Source organism: Pithys albifrons, chromosome 24 (assembly GCF_047495875.1).
Source record: "Pithys albifrons albifrons isolate INPA30051 chromosome 24, PitAlb_v1, whole genome shotgun sequence".
Taxonomy (NCBI): domain Eukaryota; kingdom Metazoa; phylum Chordata; class Aves; order Passeriformes; family Thamnophilidae; genus Pithys; species Pithys albifrons.
Window position 1 is genome coordinate 7221876 of NC_092481.1, and position 14824 is coordinate 7236699.

General features: G+C 54.6%; 1 protein-coding gene across 1 annotated transcript; it reads left to right on the plus strand.

Annotated features, from left to right (window-relative positions):
• Positions 1 to 836: 836 nt before the first annotated feature.
• ELOA (elongin A) lies at positions 837 to 13796 on the plus strand. Its single transcript, XM_071576978.1, has 11 exons — positions 837 to 945; positions 4793 to 4849; positions 5463 to 5581; positions 6398 to 7607; positions 8680 to 8794; positions 9133 to 9288; positions 9654 to 9751; positions 10003 to 10183; positions 10650 to 10761; positions 11026 to 11177; positions 11736 to 13796. Exons 1-11 carry the CDS (start codon positions 874 to 876, stop codon positions 11795 to 11797), a joined length of 2334 nt encoding a protein of 777 aa, XP_071433079.1. The 5' UTR covers positions 837 to 873; the 3' UTR covers positions 11798 to 13796.
• Positions 13797 to 14824: the final 1028 nt, after the last annotated feature.

Consider the following 14824-nt stretch of genomic DNA (forward strand, 5'->3'; position numbering starts at 1 on the left):
AGTCTGAGTCACAGCAAACTCCAAGCCAGCCTGGAAAAGTGGACACTGCAGCTCCAGGCACTGTCTTGCTGCCAGCAATTCCCTCGGCCCCATTTTAGAAAGCAAAGAGTCTTTCCCCATGACATTATTCCCATTATTCAGCAGTTCCTGCACCCCACACAAAGTGTGTGCAGATCCTGCCAGGTGAGCCCTGGCTCTCCAGGACTCCCCAAGGGCTGAGGCTGCTCTTACCCTGCTCTGGACTGGTTAGTCCAGGGTGGAGGCTCTGCCAGCACCAGGATTTCAGGCCGGGGCACAGACACCTCACCTTCCACCATGCAACATCCTGCCCTCTTTGCCCCAGTGACTGTCACTGCTGCATTTGCAGCAGGTTTTGGGGTGTGAGATCCATGGGGGACAGGAAGGGGCTGGGCTCAGGCCCATTCTCAGACCTGCAAAGGGCTGGGCTCAGGTGGGACTGTTGGGGTGTCTGTGCAGGGCCAGGAGCAGGACTGGGTGGTCCTTCAGCTCAGGGCATGCTGTGATTCAGTGCCACAGGCTGGGCAGGATTCCCTGGCTGTCCGGGGAGGGCGTGGAGTGTCCCATTCCCACCCCCGGGCACGTCCCAGTGCCACCTGTCGCAGTGTCCCTGCCTGGGCACAGGGGTTGGACTGTCCCCAGGCCGCTCCAGCGCTCAGCTCCGCCTGCCCGCACTCAACATGGCGCTGCTGCCGCCTCTGCCAGGCCCCAACATGGCTGCTCTGCCCGCACCCGGCATGGCTGAGGCCGCTTCCGCTTCCTGCCCGCAGCCAATATGGCGGCGGAGGCGGGACAGCGCCGTCTGTCCGGTGGCCGCTGAAGCCGCTTCCGGCGGCCGCCCCGCCAGCAGCAAACATGGCGGAGTCGGTGCTGGAGGTGGTGGGCCGGCTGCAGGCGCGGCTGGCGGGCAGCGCCGAGCCCAAGAAGGTGACGGGGCTGGCCGGGCTCGCTGGGGGCGCGGCGGGGGGCATGGGGGTACGAGGGGCACGGGGGGCGGCGCGGGGCCTGCCCATCGCCGGGGCTGCCCCTGCGCGGAGCGCCGTGCCCGGCAGGGGCCGCGGGGCGAGGCGGGCGGGCGGCCCGGGGCCTGTCCCCGGTGCGAACCCCGGTGTGTCAGCAGCGCGGCCGGGCGCGGGGCAGCGGTGCCCGCCGGGGTGCCCCGGGGCAGGGCCGGGCAGGGCCCGCGGGGGTACCCGGGGCTCGGGTGGGGCACACGCGGGGTCCCTGTGGGGGTCCCGCCGGCGGGCCCGGGCCTGGCTGGGCAGGCGGCACCGGAGAGCTCGCCGGAAGAGCCTGGCCCTGGTGACGTGTTGGCAGCGGAGGGGCCGCGGGGCCCGAGGAGCCCGTGGGGCAGGAGGGGCCGAGGGGCTCATCTGGGGGGCAGGAGGGGCCGGGGGGCTCATCTGGAGGGTAGGAGGGGCTGGGGGGCTCAGCCGAGGGGCAGGAGGGACAGGACCCCAGGAGCCCCCGAACCGCTCTCGGAGTGGGTCGGGGCGCGTTGCTGGCTGTGCCTGCGGGGTGGCTGCTCCTGCCCCTCTCCCTGCCCCTCTCCCTGCCCCTTTCCCTGCCCCTTTCCCTGCCCCTCTCCCTGCCCCTCTCCCTGCCCCTCTCCCTGCCCCTCTCCCTGCCCGCCTCAGCTGCTGGGCTGTCACAGCAGCTCCCCTGCCCCGCGCCAGCCTCCCAAGCCAAGCTGGGAATCAGGGCAGAACTCTGCTCTCCCCTGCTCCAGGATGGCCTGTTTGAAACGAGGGGCATCTCTTGTGGCTGTTCACAGAGTTTGGTTCGTGTTTGTGCAGTCTGGGTGGCAGAGCAGGCAGGGAGGGCTGTGCAGGTCTCTGTGCGTGCCTGGCTTTGTCTGAGCGAGGCAAACACCTGCAGAGCTCTGTCCAAGATCTCCCACTGCCCTCAACAAGAGTGGATGGTCAAGTGCTGACCCTTTGAAATGGGAGCCCCTGTGCCAGCTCCAGCCTGGCTGGGGGGATGTGATGGGATCTGGTTACTCCTCTCCGTGCCAGCCAGGCCCAGAGCAGGGTTTAACTGGGGGAGCCCCACGTGGAGCTGAGGGGCTGCTGAGGAGCCATTCCCAGGGGTGTGGGAGCACTGGCAAAACTTCAGATACTGCCCAGAGAATGAGTGCTCCTGTTTCCTGAGCCCCGGGGCAAGCAGTGCCTGTGTGTGCTCTGTGTGTGTTCCTGTGTGTGCTCTGGGGCACTGCAAGGCTTGGGGCAGTGTTTGCACAGCCTGACTCCTTGTCCACTGACCTCGTGGTGTGAAGTCGTTTCTTGCTCTGTTGATCCTGTGCAGTTTTGCCCGGGCAGGCAGAGGAGGCAGAGCAGGGTAGTGACTTCAAACCTTTCCCCTTCCCAGCAGAAAGGTCCTGTGACCTGTACTCTTTATTTCTGGTGCCTTTCCAACTATATCCTTGAAAGCATTAATGTTTTTAAGCTTGAATTTAGTTTTATTGTCTTGATGGATCCTGTGAGGACCTTTCTGTGCCAAAAGGTTTACCATGAGCAGGACAAATGCACAACATCCCTGGGTGCTGCCCACACCTCACACCATTTCCAGCCTTCACTTTTCCTGCCTTGGCCTTTGAAAATATTTTATCAGGAATGTGAAAGAACAATATTTGCCCAGTGTGGTGTTCACCTCGTTGCTTTGCTGAAGGTGTTGGGCATTATTATTGGTTTGAGGTGAAAATTGGCACAGAACGGTGTGAGGGAAATTTTGGACTGTGCTGTAATGGTTTGGAAAGATTTTTTTTTTCCAGCAGAGAAGGTACAAACTCTGCTGCAGGACTGAGGGAAGAAAGAGCAGATGGAAAACATGAATAAGAGCATCTTAAGAGAGGGGAAGCAGCCAGGCTGTGCTGCAGTAATTTGATGTTAATCTGTGTTTTTGGTGTCGTAATGGTCTGGATGAGTTTTAGAATAAGAAAACAATCCAGTCATGTTCAACAAACCCTGATTGGAGCTGGAACAACTAAGGGAAGTTTTTATGGATTGTGCCTTGGGGGTGATGGAAGCTCTGCCCTGCACTGGGGGGTTTGGGAAGAGCTTTGTTGTGTGTGTTTCCTCTGGTGTCTCACCAGATACAGGCCTGGTGTCCTCTGTCCTCTGCCTGGTTGCCTTTTCTCCCAGGACTCGTAGGATCCTGGTTATTTCTGAGATGAGCTGCCAGGTTTAGAATCACAGAGTCATTAGGGTTGGAAAAGACCTCCAGGATCATCGAGTCCAACCTTTGACCAAAGCCTGTCTTTGCTGTCTCTGGTTTGATGGCTTCAGTTGCCAGTGCCCTTGTTGAGCAGCTGTGCTGGCAAGGTAACAGCACTCACTTGGTGTCAGCCTTTCAGGCTTCTAAAACCAGCAAACCGAAACCTTCTGTCACAGTTATGAACTCCTAAATATAAGGGAGTGGTTTCTAGTGAACAGGAACTGCTCTGGTTTTGCTCAGGCCAGGTGAACCCTTCTCTCGGTGTCGAGGAGGGTTTTCTCTCTTGAAAGCAACAACACTCTTAAAACAGGTTCAAAGAACTCCCTTCCTTCCGAAAGGAAACTTGTGAAGCTCTCTGGTCCTTGCCTGGTGGCCGTGGGGGTGGCAGCAGTGGCCCAGGCTGACAGTGCTGATCTGAGCACGAGCACAGGTCTGGCTCAGGGGCAGCCCTTTGTATGGCATATAACATAGGAGTGCTGAGCACAGCCTGGGCTGTATGGGGGCTACAATAATGGGAGTGCTGAGCAGGCTGGACTGTGGCTACAGCTGAGCTGTGGGAAACAGTGTGAGGGGCAACAGTGCTGGCAGATGTGTCCTGCCATGTGCTGAGCCAAGAGACGTGGCTGGAGGGATGGCCCACACCACCTGCCTGGCAGAGGGGCCAGTCCCTCCCAGTCACCCAGAATCACTGGGGTTGGAAAAGGACTCCCAGCCCATCGAGGCCAACCTGTGGCTGATCCCCACCTTGTCACCCAGACCAGAGCACTCAGTGCCACTTCCAGGCGTTCCTTGGATACTTCCAGCACTTTCCAATGTCTGACAACCCTTGCAGAGAAGAAATTCTTCCTGATGCCCAACCTGAACCTCCCCTGCTGCAGCTTGAGGCCGTTTCCTCTTGTCAGGCTCCTGCAGCTCGTTGGAGTCCCTGTCCCGTGGGGTGGCTGTGGGTGCTGACAGGGCCATGCTTGGGGTGTGTGGAGGAAAACACTCCCCTGGTGTTTGGTGAAGGGAAGAGAAATGAGTGAGATGAGAGGCTGTGGATGAGATCAGGTGCCTTTTTAGCACCTGAGAGGAGACAGACTGTCAGCAGCACTGGCCCATTGGAGGGCCAGCACAGGAGACAGGAGTTCCCCTCTTAGATCTTTAAAAGCATGTAGAAATCTTCCTTCCCCGTTTTTTGTGTGTGTTGCCACCCCTCTTGCCAAGGGATGTGATTCCAGCACTGCCTGGAGAGCCCCAAGCTTCCCAGTCCTTCCCTCCCCTTGCTGTGTGTCTGTTCTGGTGCTTTCAGACAGATTTAAGTCACAGCCCTGAGTGAGGAAAACATTAATATCTGAGTGTGTTTTAGGACTCTCAGATGGGTTCTGTTAGGCAGAGATGATAATTTCTTTACAGTTGGCCCTTGTGTTCAGCTTCTCAGGAGCTCTTTAGGAGGCAGACAGCAGCTGGCAGCCACGTGGATCTTCCCAACAGGCTCCCAGGCAGTGCCCAGTTTTCCTCCCCCTAATCACGGTCTGTGGTTCTGTGTGACAACTCTGAACACTTTTTCTCTTGTCTGCAGCTGCTGAAAAGTCTGAAGAGGCTCTCAGAGCTGCCCATCACGGTTGACATTCTTGTGGTAAGAGCTGTGAAATCTCTCACTCTTTCATCGTGTCTGTCGAGCCGCAGGATGAGTGTTTTCCACGCAGTGCTGCTTTCCCTGGAGCAGGGGGTGTTCCTTGGCCACCTGCTCCAGCCTGGTGTCAGGGGCCTGGTTGTGATGAGGTCCTGGAAGTGCCAGGCACGGGGAAGGAGCGTGTCAGAGCAGGTGGGGAGCCATGGAGGACAGCTTGGCATCCCCACTTCCTCCAGAAGCTCAACACTTGACTGGGATATGAGAGTCGGAGCATTTCCCAATGATAAATCAGCATGAAATTAAGAAGTGCTTATCCTTAAAATAATTAATGGCTTCTGTCATCTAATTAATCCTCTGTCATGGCACATACTAACTTGCATTATTAGTACAAACAGTTAGACTAAGGCAGACTTCAGTCTTTGATTTACATGTAATAAATGACAGTGTCAGCAGGGGACATAATAAATGTGCTGTCTGTGCTGTTAGATGGAGGAGTTCTACTCCTTCCTCACAGCAGCAGGTGGTGTGTTGGCTTCAGTGACTCTGTAGGAAGTGTAGCAGGGGTGATAATGCCTGTTTTGCTGAGAGGGACTCACGTCTTGGCTCTCTCCTGAAGGAGACGGGCGTGGGGAAGACGGTGAACAGCCTCCGGAAGCACGAGCTCGTGGGAGACTTCGCCAAGGACCTGGTGGCCAGGTGGAAGAAGCTGGTGCCGGTGGCCCAAGAGGCAGAGCGGTGAGAGAACCTCCTGGATGGGCTCTGGGGTGTTTGTGCAGGGGAGATTGCAAACCTCCCTGGCCAAGGAAACAAAGTGAAGGCTCTGGAAAAACCCGTGACAGGGATGTCTAACTTTGCCTGGGGGTTTTGCCTTTCTGTGGCACAAACGTCCTGCCTTTGCTGGCTGTGGAGTGCTGGTGCCCAGGGCTGCAGTTTGGTGTGGAAGTGGGGGCCAATTTTCAAGAATTTGATGAAGAGTTTAACAGGGGATGCCAGCAAAGTGCCTCAAATAAAGCAAGAGGTGCAATCTGTACCTTCCCATTTCGTGGTGCTAAAGACAGGAAGTTCTAGGCCCAAGTGAAGGGAGTGGCTTTGCTTTCAAAGAAGGCTGTAATGGGCCAAAATCCGTGGAAAATGGGAGTCACTGACAGCAGGCAGGTTGCAGTAACAAAGCTGTGTTGAACCCAGCAACAAGATCAAATAGATTTGGGTGATAATGACCCAGTCATTAATGGAAATTTAAATGACTCTGTGCTTAACTGGGGACACGGGGAACTTGGGGCCCTTCCCACACAGCCAGGGAGAATATTCTGTACACATCTGTCTCTAGTCCTATTAAAAGTGCTTAGTCAAGTCTTGCACTAGAAATGCAGTTTTTAAATCCCTGAATGTTGCTGTGCCTGAGAAAATTAGTGGCATTCTTACCACAAAAGTACCAAATACAGCCTCAGTCTTCTGTAAGAGGTGTTGCAGTTCACGTGGTCTGTAGGGATGGCTCTTTGCATTCACAGTGGGAAGTTCTAATGTAACTGTTTTGTTTCCTTCTCCCCTCAGAAATAACGTGGACTCCGAAGACCGTGACTACGAGAGGAGCAGCTCCAGCAAAAGGCACCAGGAATCCTCCCCCAGGGAGGACGAGGAGCCTGACCAGGATTATTCAGAACCCTTCCAGCCATCATGCAGCCAATCCTACAGCCCAGATCATAGGGAAAAGAAGTCCAAAAGGTATCCCAGGCCTGAGAGAGCCCATGAGACTTACGGCTACAGCAGCCACCAGGGGAAGGGTTGGGGCAGATCCTCCCCGGTGCTCTCTTCAGATCAGGAGTACTCGGACTGTGGCCAGGCCGTGTCACCTGAGCCGAGTGACAGCCCTCAGGATGTGGACACAGACCCTTATGCTTCTGAGGAGCAGGAGGAGCCCACAGTCTTTCATCAGAAAGCCAGCAAAGGCCACGGGCACCAGGAGAAGCCGCGGGCGGGCCGGAACTCCGGCGACTGCTGCGCCAAAGGGAACGCGAGTCGGAGCAAAGAGCACAAATCTCACAAGAAGCAGAGGCTTGATGGCAGAGGGGATGAGAGGACCTCTGCCTTCAGCCCAGACAGATTGCACAAGAGCTCCTGTAAAGAGCAGCTCCGAGAGTCCCCCGGGGCAGTGGCCAGCAAGGAGAAGCACAGGACGTCAGACGGCGCCAAGAAAGAGAAGAACCGAGAAAGCAGCACCTCCAAAAAGGAGAAGTCACACACGTTGCCACCCTTGGAAGAGTCTTTGGACAACCATGTCAAGAAGCAGAAGCATCGGGACTCTGAGAAAAGCAAACTGGAGAAGCCCAAGCTGAGCCTGGAGAGCTCCAACACAGAGAGGGAGAAGCGGAAAGCTGAGCCTGACTCAGCAAACAGGGTCAAGGAAAAGGGGGGCTCTGGGAGCCTGAAATCCTCGGAGGGGAAGCGCAAAATCTCCGACGTGGACAAAAAATCTGTGGGTTTTTCCTCGAATTCTGGGGAGGGGGAAGCAGAGGATGAGTTTGAACAGCCCACAATGTCCTTTGAGTCGTATCTCAGCTACGACCAGCCCCAGAAAAAGAAAAAGAAAGTGGTCAAACCCTCAGCTGGGGCAGCTGGGGAGAAGGAGCGAGGGCACAGCAAACAGAACGGATCCAAAGCCAGCACCAACAGCTCCAGCTCGAGTCAGAAGAGTCCAAGCCACAAGAAAACAAGTGAGAAAAAAGCAGAGAAGAAACCTCCAGAGCCTCCTAAACCAAAGAGGGTAAGGTTTGGTAGGATGTGACAGTGAGCAGAGATGTTGGGATCAGCTGCTCTCTGTCCTCTGCCACCTGGGGCTTGTTGGTTTTCCCCTTGGAAGGAAAAGTGAGTGGAGAGGGAGGGGAAGAAAGGAATGCAATGAGGGGTTTTTATGTTTACTGTTTTATGTTTGTTCAAAAATGGGGAGAGTTAAAGAGAAAACCTTCAGCTAAGTACTCATGTGGAAGAGTATTGGAGGTGATGCACTTGTTAAAGAGGCAGAGAATCTGTAGAGGTGAGTCAGCTTAGAAAGCAGCCCAGCTTTCAGTGCATCTCCTGCTAACAGGCTCCCCAGGTCTCCCCTCTCGAGTATTTACCCTCCAAAATGGGTCTTTTTTTGTCTATATTGGTACTACAGTTTTGTTAATGAAATCTGTTGGTGTTCAGAAATGGGAGAACTGATGTTGTAGTGCTGCTCATTCCAGAAGACAAACCTTCTTTTGTGAAAGCTTGGGAAGTGAGCAATATTTCTGTTCCTGTTCATTGTCACATGGGGTGCCAGGGTTTGGTGTATAAATAGGGACTAACATGTAAAACCTTTACTGTTTGGTCTTTTTCCTGACCTTTGAAGCACTTGGCTCTTCAAAAAGTGGCTTTTATAATGTTAACAGTATTTTAAATTCTGCTTTGCCATTCATCCTGAGAAGTGCCTCATATCAAAGTTTTCAGTTTCCCTCAGTTTGTGACATGCACTTCTGTACCAGTGCAGGGGTTTTGCAGGAGGAGAAGAAGAGGCAGAACAGGTTAATGAGTGTTTGAGATCAAGGATATGTTTCTGCTTGTCCTGGGTAGGTTAAAGATGTGGATGGCTCTTACTGGAGGAAGCAGAGTGATTCAGATCCCACATTTTGGCTTCTTCATATTGACAGCCCAGACGGAGCCACCCCCTGAGGCTGTTTCCTGGTGGGAGCTGATCAGCATTGAGTGGTTTATTCAAAATACACCAAAAAGTGCAGTTCAGTGCTGTTTGTACACTGGTGGGATGTCACATTCTCCTGTGTTCCTGTCTCACCTGCATGTGTGCCCTCTCCTTGCAGATAATCTTAGATGTGGTACCAACATTACCAGACATCCCCCTGCCCCCGATCCAGGCCAATTATCGTCCTCTTCCCTCCATCGAGTCCATTCCCTGCTCCCAGACAAAAAGGAAAGGTATGTTGGCCAGGAAAACAGGTCTGGAATGAGCCAGTTGGTGGGAGAGAGCAGGAGTGAATGCTGGCTGGGTCCAAGTCTTTGTGTTGGGTCTGCCCAAGGCCCAGGTTTCACAAAAAAGCAGCTGCTTCCCCATGTGCTCCAGCAGAAATTAGGAAAGTCCTTTGCTGACCTTTCTTTGGGGTTTGGGCTCTGGACTTTCACTTCCTGAGCAAGGTTGGAGAGGACTTGGCCCTTCAGGTTGCTTCTGGATCAGTGCAGTGTGTGTCTCCATGGTGTTCATCTGGGTGGGCTCCTGACTGCCCTGTTCCCCTCTGACTCCCGTCTCTCCCTCACAGCCGTGTCCTCTCCAGCTGAGGAGAGCGAAGCAGGTTTCACAGGCCGACGGTTAAACTCCAAAATGCAGGTGTACTCGGGCTCCAAAACTGCCTACCTCCCCAAGATGATGTCCCTGTACCAGCAGTGCATCAGGGTCCTCAGCAACAACATCGACTGTGAGTACCTCTGCTCCTGTCCCCAGCTCCTGCTGCTGTGCAGTGACACTGAAATCTGTGTTTGTGCAAACCCCAGCAGCCCCTGGCCTGGGGCGTGGGAGCAGCTGCCCCCTGGCACGGGGGAGCACAAATATGGGACAGCTCTCCCTGAAAGCTCAGGAGCTGCAGGGGTCAGCACTGGGAATTGTGGCAAACAACCTGCACAGGCACTTCTTAACCTGGAGACAGTGGTGCTTTGGGACCCCTTCCCCTCACACTGTGTGTTGTGCAGTGCTGCAGGTTTTCCCACTTCTTTTTAAGGTGTCAAGTCCTTGGCAAGGAAGGAGCAGGATAAATAATACTCTGTGCATTTCCCCTCTCCTTAGCAATCTATGAAGTGGGTGGTGTCCCTTTCTCGGTGCTGGAGCCAGTGTTGGAGAGATGCACCCCGGAGCAGCTGTACCGCATCGAGGAGTGTAACCACGTGAGTGCCTGGGCCTGGGAGGGGATGTGCCATGGAACAGTCACCTTCTGTCCTCGTCTGCAGTAGCAGGATTGTAGAGAGCAAAGCTTTCTATGACAAGAGGTGGCTTTTGGTAGTCCTGAGGTCCTGGCTCTGCCCTCTGCCCGCCTCTTGCTGCAATTCCCCCTGCGGAATTCCAGTGCCAGTGGTGCCGAGGGCGAGGGGAGCGCCGGTGTCCGGAGGGGTCCCAGCTCTGTGTGGGTTTGCTGCAGGTGCTCATTGAGGACACGGATCAGCTGTGGCACAATCACTGCCTGCGGGACTTCAAGAACGAGAAGCCGGAGGAGTTCGAGTCGTGGCGGGAGATGTACCTGCGGCTGCACGACGCGCGCGAGCAGCGCCTGCTCATGCTGGCCCGCAACATCGGCTCTGCCCACGCCAACAAGCCCAAGGGTAGGCCCAGGGAGGTGCTCTGCAATGCCTGCCTGCCTTAATGCTGCTCCAGCTGGGGGGTGCACAGCTCTGTGCTCTTTACGTGGTGGCCTTTGCTTTATGGTTTAGCAGCCTCGCTCTCCTCCGCAGCGGTGTCGGTGCAGAGCAGTATCTTAGCATTTTACAGCAGGAATGTGTAGGGTTGAAGAAGCAGCTCCTTTTCCAGAGTGGCTTCCCCCATGCTGGGACTGAAGAAAGCTAGAGTGAGGAGAGGCATTCCTGCCCTTTTGGTGGACATAATGAGAACTCCTGAGCTGATCGGTCTGATTTCTCACAGCTCATGCTGTGACTGCAAGAGGTTCCTTGGGGAGGAAACTGTCACCAGAACCTTGGAGTGGATGGACTGGGGAGAGGTGGATGAACTTGGAACACAAGCACTGAGCAGCCTCCTTTATTGTAAGTGATGTTTCCCTCTGGCCTCTTGCAGGGAGAGTGGCCAAAATGGCATTTGTGAACTCTGCAGCAAAGCCCCCTCGAGATGTACGAAGGAGACAAGAGAAGTTTGGAACTGGAGGGCCTCTTCTGCCAGAGAAGACCAAGTGAGTGTTTCTCTCAGTAGTGCTTGTTGCTCAGGGCCTCCTGCCAGCTTCCCCTGCAGCTCTGCATCCCAGCAGGAGAGGACACCAAGTGTCTGGGAGCTCTTTTTGCAGTGGAACCTGTAACTCTGCTGGCCTGTTCCTTGCTGGGAGGCACAGAGGTGGCTCCATGAGCCGTGCTGCTCTTGGCAAACATGGCTTGTGTCTGTAGAGTTGCATCAAACCCTGGAGACTCTTTGCTGACCTGCCTGTCCCTGTGTGTTTCAGAATCAAGCCAGTCCTGTACACGTCCAGCAAAAGCCACGCCCGGGTGAGTGAGGAGCAGTCCTACGATGGGCCCAGCACCAGCACTGCCCACTCTGCCCCATCTTCAGGTAGCACCTTCTCCTCCTACGACCCCAGGAAACCCCCAGTGAAGAGTAAGTACAACCTGCAGAGCATCCCTGTGGTCTCTTAGAGCTCCTCCTTCACAAACAGCTGCTTCTGCTGCAGGAGAATTCCAGGCTATGCAGGAGGATTGGTGTTGGCATCTCCTCTCCCCAAGGAGAGTCTGTTCAAACTTCTTTCACAAGGAGAAGCAAAGGGAAACATCCAGTTGGCTTTCCTGCTCAGAGCTGACTGTATCAGCCTGTCCCAATGGTACCAGTGAGGCAGAACAGAACTAGAACCCCTGCCTTTGCCCTCCTGCTGTCCTGTGTCTGTCCAGCTGTTTGGAAGTATGAAAACGTAGTGCAGTTCTCTTGGGAGGGAAACAGGGAGGGTTTAACCAGAGGTCTGTGTTCTTGCAGTGCAGAAAGGAGGGGGCTCTCCTCAATCTGTGACCTGAAAAATATGAGGGGCCATGATGAGAGAGCACACACTTGCCTCTGCTTTGCCAGGGCTGCAGCTTTGAATTGCTCTTACTCTGTCCCTGCTGCTTTCATGTGTGGAGCTTTTTGTTTGATTTGCCTTTTTTTTCCTTTGTTTCTCTGTTGCAGAAATTGCACCAATGATGGCAAAGACTATCAAAGCTTTCAAGAACAGGTTTTCTCGGAGATAAGTTTGCAGAGCTGATCTGGGACTTTCTCTCATGGGGAGGAGTGGCACTGGAGGGGAGAAGGTGCCCAGACAGCCCTGACCCTCGAACTCTTGGGAGGCTGCAGCTGCTGGGAGAAGCTTCGATCTGCACAAGATGATGGCACAGTATTTTATCTTTTATTCTGGTCCCTTTCTCAGTGTCAAGCCCCCTCTTTGCCCCCTGCCCTCAACATCCTGTTTCTGGCTTTGGCATCCCTCAAAAGAAGGGTGTACAGAATCTCCTGGCACAGGAAAATGTGAAGTCTTGGCACCTGCTGAGAGCGGAAGATCCAGAGACTTATTTACTATTTAACCTCTTAATAAATTATGAAATGGTTTTAATTAATATTTTGCCCCTCTGCCCAGCTGTATTATTTATGTTGCTCCCAGCAGTCTCTCCCCTCCCAGTCCAGTCCAAGGGTCAGCTCTGTGACTTGAGCTGGAATCCGTCTGCCTGAGGGCAAACTGGGTGTCCCAGGAGCCTTTCTTTGTGAGCCTGTACCTGCTGGGCCCAGAGTCTCCCCTTTGACCCTGGGACAGGCAGGACTGGTGGCCCATCCCTTGTCCCTCCTTCAGCAAGTGTGTCCAGTCCCAAGGCTTTGCCCCCTGCTCGTGTGTGTTAATAAACCTGAGCTCTTGACCCTCTCCCTGCTGTTGCTGTAGATCCTGTGCAGGTGCTTTCGTGGTCGTGCAGGGATGCCAAGAGCCCTTGGGGACGTGTCCTCTGCTGCTGTTGTTGTCCTCTGCTGGCTACTGGGAATAAAAGTGCAAGGGACTGGGGAGGAATTTTACTGTGCACCAAGTGAGATTTTAACTTTCTATGGGGAGAGAAATAGGGGACTTTGCTATTGAAAAGAGTTTTTAAATATCAATGAAGGCATCATTTGCCTCTTTTAGGGGAAAGGAGAAATACTTTTATCTTGTTTTCCATCTGGAACTGGGAAGGATTTATATCCAGTTGGGAAGCTGGTGCTTGAATCCTGTCTTTTTCCTGTATGTTTTGCTCTGTCCCCTCTCTGGAAAAGTCCAAGGATTGTGGTCTTTGAACCTGAAACCACTTGAATGAGGTTGGAGTGACAGACCGTGGTTGTTTTAACGTGTGTCCTTCATAGCAGGAGTTCAAAAGGCTCAGCTGTACTCAGTGGCTGAGGAGCTGGAGCCCAGGAAGGGAAAGGTGTATGAGGTGACCCAGCAGAGGCAGAGGCTGGTGGGAGTGTGAGGCAGTGCCCTGGAGCTGCTGGGAGGTCAGGGCTGAGGGCTGTGGTGGCAGGTGGGCTCGCTGACACACCAGGCTCTGGCTGTGACATGTGGAGCCTTGCAGGGAAGGTTCTCCTTGTGTGCTGTGTCTGTCTGAGTGAATTCCCCGGGGGTGGTGCAAGCAGAGGATGGGGCTGGTGAGACCCAGTCCCGTGGTGGCCTCTGTGAGGGCTCAGAGGCCCAACTGGGGCAGAGAGGGGAGGGATTCTCCTGTTCCAAGCCATATTTGCTGCCCCAGGACTTTGCTGCCTGGGGGGAAAAGATGCTGGTAGTGGCTGCTGTTGTTGTTGGCAGCTCCTGGGAAGCTCTGCTGGCTTTCCCTGGCTGCCAAAGCCCAGCCCAGTGGAGCTGTCTGTGTGCACTGACTGGGGGAAACCTTGCTGGGAAGGGTCCTCCCTGGAGGGCTCTGAAAAAATCCCTGTTTGCTTCTGCTTTCTGTTGTTTGTTTCTTTCCTTTCCCCCTGCCCTCCCTTTTAAAAGATTTCTTTCTTTAAAACTGGTCTGTCTCCTGTTTATTTGGTCTTTTCTTAGTTTGAAGTTCTTGGAAACGTTCTCAGACTCTCCTGTGCTGTAAGTTTGTTACAGTCCCAGATGCTTTAATGTTACCCTGCAGCATTTCAGTGTGTGTTGTGCTGTAAGACAATGGCTCCTTTACCCCTGCGTTTTTGCTGTATTTAATTTTGCTGTATTTTTAATTAGATAACAATATATTCTCTTCTGCTGACCATTGTGCTACCGTTTATTTCTCCTCTGTACTTGGGGTAGGGGCAAAGGGGAGGGAACCAGAGTTTGGCATCGTGTTCAGGCACGATGGAGCTTCGAACAAAGGATCTGGGTGGTGCCCAAGAACAATTAAACTGCCGGTTAATTAGTGCCACAGCTCAGTACTCGGGTGGGGGTGTTGCTGTTTTGGGGTGATGCTCCCCTCTCAGAACAGCCCCTGTGCTCCAGGCATTGCCAGCCGTGTCCGTGTTTCAGCTCTGTGGGATTGCAGAGGTGACACTGTGTCAGGTGACGCCCTGCTCTGTGCACCCCCGGGGGCAGTGCCAGCCCCTCGCCCTGCCCTTCCCTTTGCCGGGCACAGCCGGGGGCAGGGCAGGGCCGTGCCCCGGGGGACACACCGAGCGGTCTGGGGTCAGGGTGTGGTTCCCAGCCTGGGGTGTGACGCTGGTGCGGCTGTTCCGTGCCCCGTCATGGGAAGGGCCGGGCAGAGCTGCCTCTTCCCGCATCCCGGGGGGTGAATTCCCGGGAGAAGGGGCAGTGACTTGGACTCGCGTTTGTACTTTGGTCCCGAACTGTGTAAATACGATTTTCTATGTTCCTTTTTTTGTGGTAACAGAGATGAATATTTTAACTAGATAAGTTATATGAAAAGAGGAGACTCATGTCTCAATAAAAGCCGAACACTGGACCGTGGCTCTGTTCTTTCCTGGCTCAGCGCTGAATTGGCAAACACCCCTGGTAGCGAAACCCTTGTCGCGACCACCGGGGCGACACGTGCGGGGCGGGCGATGGGCGTGTCCTGGGGATTGTGGGCGGGGCGATGGTGCGTCCTGAGTTTCTGGGCGTGTCCTGCGGTTTGTGGGCGGAGCGATGAGCGTGTTGTGCTATTTGTGGGCGGGGCGATGGGCGTGTCCAGTGGTTTGTGGGCGTGTTCAGTGATTTGTGGGCGTGTCCTGCGGGTTGTGGGCGGGGCTATGCGCGTGTTTGGAGTTTGTGGGCGGGGAGATGGGCGTGGTTTGCTGTTTGTGGG